The sequence below is a fragment of the Balaenoptera acutorostrata genome, chromosome 20, assembly GCF_949987535.1.
Source record: "Balaenoptera acutorostrata chromosome 20, mBalAcu1.1, whole genome shotgun sequence".
NCBI lineage: Eukaryota > Metazoa > Chordata > Mammalia > Artiodactyla > Balaenopteridae > Balaenoptera > Balaenoptera acutorostrata.
This window is the reverse complement of record NC_080083.1, coordinates 18,467,546-18,481,521: the sequence shown is the minus strand read 5'-3', so window position 1 is coordinate 18,481,521 and position 13,976 is coordinate 18,467,546. Positions and strand designations below refer to the sequence as shown.

Below are 13,976 nucleotides of genomic sequence, written 5' to 3'. Positions count from 1 at the left end.
GTCCCCCAGTTTTCTCCTCTGTGGGATAGAGGTGCAAGGAGGCCTGGTAGTGAGGCCAGAATAAGGTAAGATGCGGGAAGCACTTCGCGAGGTGTAATCATTAATCTTTCCCTGGCTCCATGCGTGCCCCGAGGAAGCATCACTGGCAGGTGCCGCGCGGGAGCTGAGCTGAGACCAGCTGGGCCTGCAGCGCGGGAGGAGCTGGGCCCCGGACGCTAGTCGAGCGCTGCTGTCAATCAAGGCCGCCGTGGGGCGGGGCGGGGCGGGGCTTCCGCCTGCGCGTGGCCGCTCGGGGCCGCTCGGCGGCGCCCGGGACAGTCGGGAACCGCGCCCGCAGCCGCCGGCCGCGCGGCCGGACGAGGGGACGATGGAGCTGGAGCCCGAGCTGCTGCTGCAGGAGGCCCGCGAGAGCGTGGAGGCGGCGCAGAGCTACCGGCGGGAGCTAGGCCAGAGGCTGCAGGGGCTGCGGGAGGCGCGGAGGCAGGTCGGAGGGCCGCGCCCGCAGGGGCGCTGTGGGCCCGGGGGAGGGCGCGGGGTGCCCGGAGATGGGCGAGGGCACGGAGGGCTGCGAGGGGCGGGAGTGTCCGGAAACTCTGAAGGGAGGAGGGAAGCGTCTCTGAAGGTTCGGGAGACCTGGCAGGGTCTGGGAAGGGGGAGGTGGGTTCTGCGGGGGGGGGGGGGGGGGGAGGGACGGGGGTCTTAAGAGGAAGGGGCAAATTTGGGGGATCGAGGGAGAGTGTGAGGAGCGTTCCCTAAGCTGTGTGGGGCGGTGTCGGGGATGCGATGGGGTCCGAGGTTGGGGGGAGTGAGGGACCGGAGCAAAAACCGAGGGCGTCACAGAGGGTAGTAAAGATTGAGAGTTGGGGGAGGTGGAGATTCTTTGGAAAACCTACCTTGTGGATGGAGAGCGGTTTTAGAGAGCGTGAGGAAAATGTGTAGCAGTGACTTGGGGAGAGCTCAAAGTGGAGGCGGAATGGACAGTGGAAGGGATGGACTAAGGAGAGACAGAGGAGTGGAGAAGTAGTAACGTTAACACTAAATGAATGGAATTGGTGTCAGAGTAGTACTTAGTATCTCATATGATCCTGAACGCATTAAAAAGTCATGTAGGGCTTCCCTGGTGGCTCAGTGGTTGGGAGTCCGCCTGCCAATGCAGGGGACACGGGTTCGAGCCCTGGTCCGGGAAGATCCCACATGCTGCGGGAGCAACTGGGCCCATGCGCCACAATTACTGAGCCTGCGCTCTAGAGCCCGCGAGCCACAGCTACTGAGCCCGCACGCCTAGAGCCCGTGCTCCTCAACCAGAGAAGCCACCGCAATGAAGACACAATGCAGCCAAAAATAAATAAATAAATATTAAAAAAAAAAAAAAAAAAGTCATGTAGCGGGATCCCATTCTAGAGAGTTTGGATTTTAAGGTGAAGCTATGTTGGAAGGGCAAAAGAAGGAAAATGAAGCCCCTGGGGGATGGGATACAAAAGTGTAGGGAAATGGAAAAACAGATTTAAAGAGAGAAGTGTTGAAAGGAGAAGCTAAATATACTTTCAAGTGAGGGCAGTTATCTGCTCCATGGGGACCTGGTTATCAAAGATAAAGGAATGCCACATGGTTTCTCTGCGCCCTGGAATATATACAGAAAAAGATATAACCCACTGCCAATGTGCAGGAGGACAGATAATCCTCAAGCTACTATTAATTCAGGTGCTTAATAAGTGCTTTTTGAGTCAGTGGGATTCCGTCTGAGTGGAATCATTTGAGTGAGTGGGATTTTTCAACATCACATTTGTTATTAATATATATTGTCATCCCATGCTGCATAGAATCTGAAAATTACAACTGGTAGAATAGTGCTGTGATAACAGTGCCTTTGGATATTCTCATCATTAAGGATACTCAACATGCTTTAGGTTTTATACATTTAAAAATTCTTGTAGATTTTAAATGTAGGCCAGGCATCTTTTGTAGTTTAGTAGCAAATCTGGGAGCAAGATCTAGATATGGTGATCCTGATTTGACGAATGCTTTTTAAGGCCTTCCAATATATTCATTTTGATTTCCACTTGAAAACATCTGCATTATTCCTTCTGCTGTTTTGAAATAGAGGTTCTAAATCTAGGGCATATTTAAAAAGAGATTAAAGTATCTCTTATTATGTGATTAACGTTGCAGCCAATTAAGACGTCTTATATATGAATGAGACTATTGTTTAACTGCATCAAGGATTAAGAAACAGAGTTGATACTAAATGAATGAGCTTAGCACCTGGGAGAAGTACTGATTACTTTCTCGTGTGATATTGAACACATTAAAACAATTTAGTATGATCTCATCCTGAATGGTTTAGTATTGTTTCCAAACCTACATTCTTTTAAATTCTATGTCCAAAAATTTAAAGACAGAACATACTTTCCTATAACTTAGTGGAGTTTGGTATGGGGTTTTGTTTTGTTTTTGAGGACCATTGTCTTGTGGTTGAAACAGAAAACACTAAGAGAACATCCATTAGCTTAGGTTCCTAATGACATTGCCTTCGGACTAGACTGAGTAATGTCATACTGTTGTGAACTGAAATGTGTTTTGTGCCGGTGCCAGTTACAACAGCTTCTAGTTCTAAAAGCTTTAATTCTTCCTCAAAGCTAATTCTAGTGGGTTGTACACGTTTGGGTTTGTAGAATAAGTCCTCTGTCAACTTGCATTTTAAGGAAGGTCAATGTTACAAAAATGTTATCAAAATAAGCAGCTGCTTTTGTTTAGTGGTTAAGATATTTTTAGGGTTCCAGTCATTTTCAGAATAACTACATAAAATATATGGCTTTTCAGTCAAAGATTTTGTATCAGGGAAGGATGAGAGAGCAGAGAGGAAAGATGCTCCCTTTGTGTATATTTTTTACTTGCCGATTTTGTTTCCTTTTGGCACAGGATTTTTTAAAAATTGATATGTAATTTACATACCATAAAATTCATACCTTAAAATGTACAATTCAGCAGTTTTTAGTGTATTTGCAAAGTTGTGCAGCCATCACCACTAATTCCAGAACATTTTCATCACCCCAAAAAGAAATCCCATACCTGTTAGCTGTCACTCTTCTAGCCCCTGATAACCACTAAACTACCTTCTGTCTCTATTTGGATTTGCCTATTTTGGACACGTCATATAAATGGAACCATACTGTCTGTGGCCCCTTGTGGCTGGCTTCTTTGACTTAGGCATAATGTTTTCAAGGTTCATCCATGAGGTAGCATGTAGCTGTACTTTAGTCCTTTTTGTGGCTGCATAATATTTGTTGTGTGGATATACCACATTTTATTTCTCCATTCATCAACTGATAGATATTTGGGTTATTTTCACTTTTTGGCTCTTATGAATAATGTTGGTGTGAGCATTCATGTACAAGTTTTCGTGTAGACATGTTTTCAGTTTTTTTAGTATATACTTAGGAATTGCTGGGTCGTGTGGTAACTCTTTGTTTAACCTTTTCAAGAACTCTTGGCATACTTTTTAATCTTTGCTTTTGTTTCTCACCCTTTAAAAATCTCTCATGAAATTTGCCTCCTGTTAGGAAATCATGGCTACGAAAATTTAGAAGGAACAAGAATAACAGTCTTTTACTGTCAGTCTTTTAGTGTGAAAAACAACTGCCAGCATGTAGCAGTTTCTCTTCTTGTGGTTAAGTTTAAGCCCTACCCTCTGTCTTCAGAGAAAAGGAAGTTCTGTGTAGGAATGAAAGGTAGTCTGTAACTCTTACTGTTTGAATAAGTTAAAGGCTGGAGAGATGTTCGTTGTCTTCAGGAAATCAGATAATATTTACAGTCAGCCTGACATAACTGATGTTGAAATCATTAAGAATAGTTCTATATAGCTCCCTGGAATCCTTGGTATTAAGATGTAAATACCAAAGAAATTAACTTCGACCCTCCTTAAATACTCATTTGTTCATTTACTCAATAAATATGCACTGGGTGCATTCTGTGGGTCAGAGGTAATTCTAGGTCCTAGAAATGCGGTGGGTAGGGCAACAGAGCACTGCTGTCACAGATTTACTCTTTCCTTTGGTGGCTGGTCATTAACCTCTTCCGCCTAAAAACAAAACAAATAGGAAAAATCTAAATTCTTGTGTATTCATTTTTAGATTTCAGTTCCATTGTGTTGTTCATCCCTTGTTGATTTCTACAGGTTGACTTTCCTGCTTGTTGTGAGTAGAGATAGCTGATCAGGATGTCACATAGTGATGTCAGCTGGCCAGTCAGATATGCCTCAAAGAGTGACGCTAGTTTGACGACATTGCCACTGTCCAGGACCTAGTCTTTAAGCTTTGCAGGTCCAGAAACTCCATGTTTGTACAGTATCAAAGGGGGATTAGTTTCAGGTACTGGAGGTGCCAGCAGTGAGAAATACCAATATTCTAGTCTGTGTACAGTTATAATTTACTCTAAAATGAACTGTTGGCCTTCATGTGCCTTTAATTAGTGTGATTCAGTGTCTCTAGGGGCATTGACAAGAGCAAGTCTCTGCTCTTTCAGAGTAAAGGGCCAGATCCTGGTGCCTAATTAAGACACTGGTGAGGACCCTGCCCAGCTCTGGGCAGTGGTGTCCCTTTTATCGTTGCTACTACAAGTGTGGTCCACGACTGCAGCAGGGTCATCCTGACCTGAGAGCTTGTGAAGAATGCAGGAATCAGGCCCGCCCTAGACCTGGTGAATCGTCATCAGGTGTGATGTGTATGCACATTAAAAATAGAGGCACAGTGCCTTAGAGGATACCATTAACTCTTCATCAGCTCTCTACCAATTTCTGTAGTTTATCCTGAACCATAGGTGTGTTGTTGTAAACTGCTGTGGTTTTTCCTCAAGATTAAAACGCTGTTTGAAATAGCATGGGTTTAGATAATTATACAGTGACAGACAAGTGAATAATTGACAATCTCAAGCCAACTCTTGTCCTAGCATGTCTTAACATCTGTAATGTGACCATTTGTCTCTCATAGTATTTTTTTTAAATTTATGTATTTTATTTATTTTTATTTTTGGCTGCATTGGGTCTTCGTTGCTGCGCGGGCTTTCTCTAGTTGTGGCGAGCGGAGGCTACTCTTTGTTGCGGTGCGCGGGCTTCTCATTGCGGTGGCTTCTCTTATTGCGGAGCACGGGCTCTAGGTACACGGGCTTTGGTAGTTGCAGCACGCAGGCTCAGTAGTTGTGGCTCGCAGGCTCTACAGTGCAGGCTCAGTAGTTGTGGTGCACGGGCTTAGTTGCTCCGCGGCATGTGGGATATTCCCGGATCAAGGCTTGAACCCTTGTATTGAACCCTGTATTGGCAGGCAGATTCTTAACCACTGCGCCACCGGGGAAGCCCTCTCATAGTATTTTGTTTTCAGTTTTTTAATAATTGATTTCAGATAATTTTTTGAAGATCTTATTAGGAACTTTGATATTCCTAATGTACAATACCAGGTTCTCCGTAGATCATTATTCTCACAAGATTTGAAAACACGTAGCATACTAGTTAAAGACTGGAACAGATAGAGAACTCACTTGGGGGAAAAAAGTTATTTCAGAAAACCAGGGCAGGAAGTCTTAGTAGCTCAGCAAAGAAAAGAAAGCTGTTATTGCTTCTTTTATCTCCCACTTCCCCTTCTGTTACCCGTTTCAAAACAGTCCAAAAAATCTGTTTGAAAATGATCTGTTACTGCAGTAGTACTTAAAATGTCCCTATTATAGTGTCCTAAGAAACGGTTAAATCTAGAGCTGGGGAAAACCAAGAACAGATGAAATAATCTGAAAATCACCCGTAATTCTATTCCTTACAGACAACCACTGTTAACATTTTGGTGTATCCTTCTAGACATATTATTTTGCCAAATTGAAAGACTACTGTATATGCAACTTTATATTTGTTTTCTTTTGGTTAGCATTATATCATAAGCATTATGAAAAATTTCCCACGTACAGTCTAATTTTTAATGCAGAGGTGAACAGTCTATTACATAGATACTTATGGAGCATTTGTTGGTGGTAGGCTGAAAATGAATTGACTCAAATATGCCAAAATACCGGAAGCAAAGCTCTAGAAGCAACACTAAATAATCAACTACCAAGGGAAAAAAAAAGCTGCACATATATTTGTGTGCAAAAACCACATATTTATATTGGCTTTTCAGTCATCCTTTTTTAAGTCTTTTCACAAATTGTCTTTAAACACGACACTCTGAAAGCTGCTTGTTGAGTCCAAACCTCACTTGAAATGTAGGATATAAATGAGAATTTAAACAAGCATTCAGAATCTATAATGTTAACCTCAAATTAAAAAGTGTATGAGTGTCACAGAGGAGCCCAGTTTCTCTCTGTGTAGAATTTTTTTTTTCAATATAGAGTGTAATGTAAATTTAAATTTGATAGAGAAGAACTGTTCTTATTACTAGAAACCTGGTAAATAATATGGCTAATTTGTGATCTAAAGCCAAACAAATGTAGGACAGACTTTTTATAATTTTAATTTTAATTTTTTTATTTTTATTTTTTTAAGAATTTCCCTTTTTAATCTATTTATTTATTTATTTATTTTTGGCTGTGTTGGGTCTTCGTTTCTGCACGCGGGCTTTCTCCAGTTGCGGCAAGCGGGGGCCGCTTTTCATCGCGGTGCGCGGGCCTCTCACTATCGCGGCCTCTCTTGTTGCGGAGCACAGGCTCCAGACGCACAGGCTCAGTAGTTGTGGCACACGGGCCTAGCTGCTCCGCGGCATGTGGGATCTTCCCATAACAGGGCTCGAACCCGTGTCCCCTGCATTGGCAGGCAGATTCTCAACCGCTGCACCACCAGGGAAGCCCCTTTAATTTTTATTTTTAATTTTTTTTGGCCACACTGCATGACTTGTGGGATCTTAGTTCCCCAACCAGGGATCGAACCCGGGCCCCTGGGCCCTGGCAGTGAAAGCACCGAGTCCTAACCACTGGACCACCAGGGAATTCCTGGGACAGGCTTTTATTTTTGAGGGGTATCCATGAATCATTTATATTTGCAGTTATTTTACTTTTTTTTCATTTGCCCCTATTAGGTGTGAGACCTTGAGAAACAACTTTCCTGACGCCTCACTTCGCTATCTGTACAATGCGGATAAGGATAGTACCTACTTTACTTGGCCAGTGTGGGAATTAAAATGAGAAATGTATTTAAAATGTTTAGCACGATGCCTGGGACATATGAACGGCTTAATAAATATTAGCCATAGAAATAATACCACCAAATATTATTATTATTCAAGGTGACCTCCCCTCCTTCTCCAACTGGTAACTTATTCTTTAAATGTCTCCTACTCTCTTTCCCAGCAGAATGACCTTTTTGAGCTCTGATGGCAGTTTGTGGCTGTCTCACTTACTTAAGGACTTAATACTTTTTACTATAGTTACGTGTACATGCAACTGTCTCCTTTACTAGAATGACAGTTTTTTGAGGTCAGGATCATGCCTTATTCATCTTTGTAACCCCAGCTCCTGGCACTAGACCTCAACAAATATAGAATGAATGCCTTTATGAATGTTGTGGGTGTGATTTTGCAGACATTCTTTTTAGATTGTTCGTAGTCTTGATTATAGGCACCCTGTTCACTAATGCAGATAATCAAGAATTAAACATTTGTTTTATCATGATTTGGTTGTTTGTCACTACATAATAAACTATGCCAAAGCATAATGGCTTAAAAGGCAACCATTTGCTTAGTATTCGGGGGATTAACCGGGGCTCAGTTGGGCAGTTCTGATTTTGCTGGCAGCTCTCATGTAATTGCAGTCAGATGGCAGCTGAGGCTGGAATGTTCAAGATAGAACATTTACTTACCTGTTTGGAGCCTTAAGTAGTAGCAGGACTCAGTTGGAATGCTGGCATGGCTGAGCCTGGATGCCAAGCTCTCTCTCTCCCTCCCACACTCTTCCTCCCACCCCTCTCACTCTCCTCCCCCTTCCACTTGTTCTCTCAAGAAAGACAGCCGTGCTTCTTTTTTTTTTTTTTTTTTTAATTAATTTATTTATTTTTGGCTGCGTTGGGTCTTCGTTGCTGCACACGGGCTTTCTCTAGTTGGGTTGAGTGGGAGCTACTCTTCATTGCGGTGCACAGGCTTCTCATTGCGGTGGCTTCTCTCATTGCGGAGCATGGGCTCTAGGCGCGTGGGCTTCAGTAGTTGTGGCACACGGGCTTCAGTATTTGTGGCTCGCGGGCTCTAGAGCACAGGCTCAGTACTTGTGGTGCACGGGCTTTGTTGCTCCATGGCATATGGGATCTTCCTGGACCAGGGCTTGAACCCATGTCCCCTGCATTGGCAGGCGGATTCTTAACCACTGCACCACCAGGGAAGCCCCGATAGCCATGCTTCTTACGCAGTGGCTCAGGAACCCCCGCAGTGCAGAAGCCAGGTAGTCTTAAGGCTGAGGCCTGGAGCTGGCACAGCTCAGTTCCACTATATAACGATGCACATGTGACTGCATTGCTAGTCACCAGCCCAGCCTCGTCTCCAAGGGAGAGGTCTGCATGAGGATATGAGTACCACAAGGCACGGTTCGTGGTTCATTGGGGCCACTAATGTAACAGACTACCAAGTGATAGAGTCAAGATTTTCTTTTTGAAAGTTTTAATAAGCATGTTTTAAAAAAACGTCACTGTAGGGACTTCCCTGGTGGTCCAGTGGTTAAGACTGCACGCTGCCAATGCAGGGGCCCGGGTTTGATCCCTGGTCAGGGAACTAGATCCTGCATACCGCAACTAACACCCAGCGCAGCCAAATAAATAAATGAATATTTTTTAAAAAAACAAAAAGCCTAACTGTAAGAGACAAGAAGGAAATGTAGCAGCACGTATGAGTCCATACACAAAGCAGACAGTTCAGATTTCCTGCCACTTGACTAGCTTTTCATCAGGTTGTGGTAGAATTTAAATGAGACCATGGGTATAAGTACCTGGTACACAGTAGGTGTTCAGTAGGTGGGAGCTGCTGTTGTATTGTTATTATTGCCATTATTATTTTTAATGACTAATATCTTGGTGTCAGTGTGAAGACACATAGCTAATGCAGTACATTTCATATGAACTGAGAAGAAACATTTTGGTTAGCTTCTTCAATTTCAGTTGACTATTTTTTATCTTTGTCTTTTATTTTTGATCCCTATGTTCTTGTTAGCTAATAGTGTTTAAAGCCAATCTCTAATTTAAAAATAGTTTTAGTTTCCTGTAAGCAAAACAATTGGGAAAATAAATTCTTAGATTACACTTGGAGGATAAAAATTCTTTTCTTCTATAAAGTCATGAAAATGCATGTTTCAGAGGAGGTAGAGGAGATTCCAGTTAATTTCCTGAAACACATGTTATGTTGCGTTATATTATAGATAGAGCAACTGTATATTGCCACTTAAGACCAGAGGTGTCTTAAATCAGATTCTCGGTAGGTTTTATGACATTTTAGTAGTTAAACTCTAGAGGAAAATGTATCAGTCACCGTTGTCTTGGAGGGCTGTGAAGTATATATTTACTAGGCTTTTGCATGGCTTAGTATTGATGTATAAGCTTGATGACTTCTTGGCATTTCGAGAACTTATCCTTATGTTAAAACTTTAAAAATACAGTTGCTTTGGAATTAAGAGTCAACTGCAGTGGAAACTTTGTAAATAAGATTTAATGATCTGTTACAGGAGAGGTTTTAGTAGAAAATTGGTTCTGAATATTGTTAATCAACATAAACAATGTATATTACAGTTTCCTTTTTGAGACTTTGAGTTGTGTATCATTTGTATTTTTCTTAAATTTACTTTGTTAGAAACCATCACAGTTGTTTTGCCCTGAGTGGTTGTCTACCACATTTTTTTTTTAAACATCTTTATTGGAGTATAATTGCTTTACAATGTTGTGTTAGTTTCTGCTATATAACAAAGTGAATCAGCTATATGTATACATATATCCCCATATTCCCTCCCTCTTGCGTCTCCCTCCCTTGTTAGTGGGAATGTAAATTGATACAGCCACTATGGAGAACAGTATGGAGGTTCCTTAAAAAACTAAAAATAGAACTACCATATGACCCAGCAGTCCCACTACTGGGCATATACCCTGAGAAAATTCATAATTCAGAAAGACACATGCACCCCAATGTTCACTGCAGCACTATTTACAATAGCCAGGACATGGAAGCAACCTAAGTGTCCATCAACAGATGAATGGATAAAGAAGATGTGGCACATATATACAATGGAATATTACTCAGCCATAAAAAGAAATGAAATTGAGTTATTTGTAGTGAGGTGGATGGTCCTAGAGTCTGTCACACAGAGTGAAGTAAGTCAGAAAGAGAAAGACAAATATGCTGACACATATATATGGAATCTACCACATGATTCTTTATGCAAGGACAAGAAATACACGTTGCAGCAGGAAATGTCTTCAGCCAATACATAATTTACCGGTTTACGGGAATGCTTTAGAATGGGGTCTGTAAGCACTCACCAGCTTGGTGTAGTGGACAGACCATGGTCCTTGGAGTCGCACTGTTTCTGGCACTGGGAAGCCGTGGGGAAGTTATTTGACTTCCTTGAGCTTTACTTTCTTCAACGTAGACAATACAGACCTACCTCTCGGAGTTGCTGGGAAGATTGAATGAGCTAACGGTGAGCACACTGGACCAAACGGTGAGCACGCTGGACCAAACGGTGAGCACGCTGGACCAAACGGTGAGCACGCTGGACCATGGCACCACATCAGATATGAAGGAATTCACTCAGCAGCGAAGTTCGCATCTTCAAATTCGTTTTATTGAAAGCCGAGCGCACGAACTTGATTAGTTAACATGATTCAATTAAAGGTGGCTGTGGCTTTGAATTATGAACTCTTTCAGGGAGAAGAAAATGATGCCAAGGTAGCGTCAAGTTTGAAACAGCAGTGGTCGGGAATCTATGAACAAAAAGGAGTCAAATTTACAATGAAATTGCGGGAGGTGGATTTGGAAATGGATTCTCCCTTTGCTGGCCCTCTCACTGCTTTGTGCTCACACACTTCCTTTTTTTTCTGAGGTTCTGAAACAAAAACAAAACGTAGTGGAGCTCTGCAGCAGCTGAAGGAGCTTTTGAATTCTTCCTAAAGAGGAAATTGACTTTACCTAACCAATGCACTTCCTGTGTGTGCGGTGTCCGTTGAAGAGGGAGCTAGGACCTCACTGGTATAGCGCTCGACTGCAGAATTTCCTCCCCGTGGTGAGGGTGCTCCAACACGTTGTCTTCATTTATTCTGGTGTCTGTAAGGCCTGTATGAATCACCTGGGGATCTCGTTACCAATGCAGCTTCTGATCCAGTAATTCTGGGTGGGGCCTGAGATTTTGCATTTCTAACAGTATTCCAGGTGGGATGTATCAAAATCATACGGCATTCTTTTCCTGGTTCTTTTTAAAAGGTCTTAAAAACATACACGATTAACTTAATTTCACTGAACATTTATTTGCTAGATGCTATGTATGTTAGGGCCTGATTCTCAAGGATCCCACAGTTGGTGATGCACCAAATCAAGGACATTTTGAATATACCCGCCCCCTGATTTCTTTTAAACTTCGACTTGGGTTTAGAAGTTCTCTAGTAATTTTACAGATATGAGTTAACAATTAAACTTAAATTAGGATTTCTCTTTTTCTTTATGATTTAAGAAATTCTTTCATTACCACACAAATACCATCATAACTTACATTAATGTCAAAAGGGGAAAAAATTGTTTCTGTGATCTCCCCACCCCAGCCAATCAAACCATTTTTTTTTTCCTGTGTTTCTTTGTAGTCCTTAGACGTGGGCATCTTTTGTTTTTACATGGTTGTGAACATTTCTGGACAACAGTTTTGTATTCTTTTTAATTTTAGTGTTAGAGAATAAATAGAAAGTTTTCTAAATTTCTCTATTAACTGTTGAAATATTGTGCTTTATCCATATTTTGATATGTTCTTTTCTTGGTGTATTTTTCTTGGACATCAAATGCTCTTGCTAAGATCAAGTTAGCAAAGGGTTAGGGTAGTAAACATAACATGTCTTAGGAAACTAATATGATATCTGCAAAGTAAAGTATGAGTTTGCTTAATTCAACTGAGTGTTTGGCTTATAGTTAGAATTTTCCTGTGAAGTGAGAAAAAGTGAATTGTGTGTTATCTGTATTCTTAAAAAAAAAAAATCCAGTGTCTGTATAGACAACTGACTTGTTTTCAAAATATCTCTGAGATGTAAAGATTTTCCTGTCATATCTCCTAGAACAGCAGTTCTTAATCTGGGGTCTGTGGACCTAGGGTAGTGTCTCTCAAAGTGTGGGCTGCAGAGTCACAGGTGTGCTTGTGAAAAAGAACTCTGCCCATACGCTCCCCCAGCCCCTTCTCCAAGCTGGTTCTGGGATGGAGCCCTGCCATCTAAACTATAATAGGATGCAATTGTGTGATACGTGATTCTTCTGCAAAGCAAGTTTCAGAATTACTGCTCTGAGCAAGCCATGGTTGGGATCTGAGGGAATTTGTAATCTCTGAAATTGAATAACTTTATTTTGGGTAGGGTTTATTCATTTTTCTGGGAAGAAGGTTTATAAACCTCTCATTGAGATTCACAAAGAGGACCATGACTGAAAAAGGATGAAGTCATTGTCCCAGAAGTGTGTTTTTCCTGAACATCTGTCTTCTGCCTCCTCTGAACCTTTTGGATGGTGAATAAATTCTTAGTTTTCTTTTACCATAATGAGGGCATTTTGTCCATGAAGTGATTTTTTTTTTGTATTGTGTTTGTTTTTTTTTTTAATAGCTATTCTTTTTTTTTTTTTAATAAATTTATTTATTTATTTGGCTGTGTTCGGTCTTCGTTGCAGTGTGCGGGCTTCTCATTGTGGTGGCTTCTCTAGTTGCAGAGCTCGGGCTCTAGGCGTGCGGGCTTCAGTAGCTGTGGTATGTGGGCTCAGTAGTTGTGGCTTGTGGGCTCTAGAGCGCAGGCTCACTAGTTGTGGCGCACGGGCTTAGTTGCTCCGCAGCATGTGGGATCTTCCCGGACCAGGGCTCGAACCTGTGTCCCTTGCTTTGGCAGGCGGATTCCTAACCCCTGCACCACCAGGGAAGTCCCTGTATTGTGGTTTTTTAATCTACCGTTTCTTTATTGCTTTTCAGTAAAATGAATTTTAATCTCCTCTTAATTTAATTTTTTTTTTTGGTACTGAAACATTATTTCCAAGAACTACTTTGTGCAGATAATATTTATTTCTAACATTTATTTATTGAGAACAACAGTGTGCCCGTTATTTTACCAAGTGCGGTACATAGACTATTTTTATTTAGTCCTTGCAGCAACTCCATGAAGCGAGCATTGTTATACTCATTTGACAAATAAGGGAATTGAGGCATGGTGTGTTTAATTAACTTAGCCAGATTGACATAGTTGTGAATGATGGGACCATTCTGTCTCACCTGAAGGCCAACTTTATGGAATTCTGCAAGTTTGCACAAATGAATCACATTTGGTTTATCATTGAATGGAAGGTAATGGTTGTGTAGTGCCTTGAGATTATTAGGGGTGATGCCTGTGGATTAGCCTCTTCTAGAGATTCTGATTCTGAGTTTTTATGTTATTTTTTTTCAGATCAAAGAGAGTGCATCCCAGACAAGAGATGTCCTCAAACAGCATTTTAATGATTTAAAAGGAACCCTTGGGAAGCTCCTGGATGAGCGATTGGTGACCCTTTTGCAAGAGGTGGACACCATTGAACAGGAGACCATTAAACCACTAGATGACTGCCAGAAGCTGATAGAGCACGGAGTTAACACTGCAGCGGACTTAGTCCAAGAAGGTGGGGAGTCCAGGAAGCCCGTTAAACGCAGCACATTCAGATTGACACTGCTGGTATCTCAGGGTTCCAGAAGGCTTCCTGCCATCTGTGGGGTGCTTAGGCTATTCGTACCTTGGGACAGTTTGTGATATAGGATGACAGGTGTACAGTGAGGTA

General features: G+C 41.9%; 1 protein-coding gene across 1 annotated transcript in view; it reads left to right on the top strand.

The window, feature by feature from the left end:
- Positions 1-287: 287 nt before the first annotated feature.
- Positions 288-13,976, top strand: part of CRLF3 (cytokine receptor like factor 3) — a 37,536-nt gene continuing 23,847 nt past the window's right edge. Inside the window, exons 1-2 of the mRNA XM_057535754.1 lie at positions 288-484; positions 13,613-13,820. Of these exons, the coding sequence (XP_057391737.1) occupies positions 368-484; positions 13,613-13,820 (325 nt within the window). The 5' untranslated portion in view covers positions 288-367. The remainder of the gene's footprint in view (positions 485-13,612; positions 13,821-13,976) is intronic.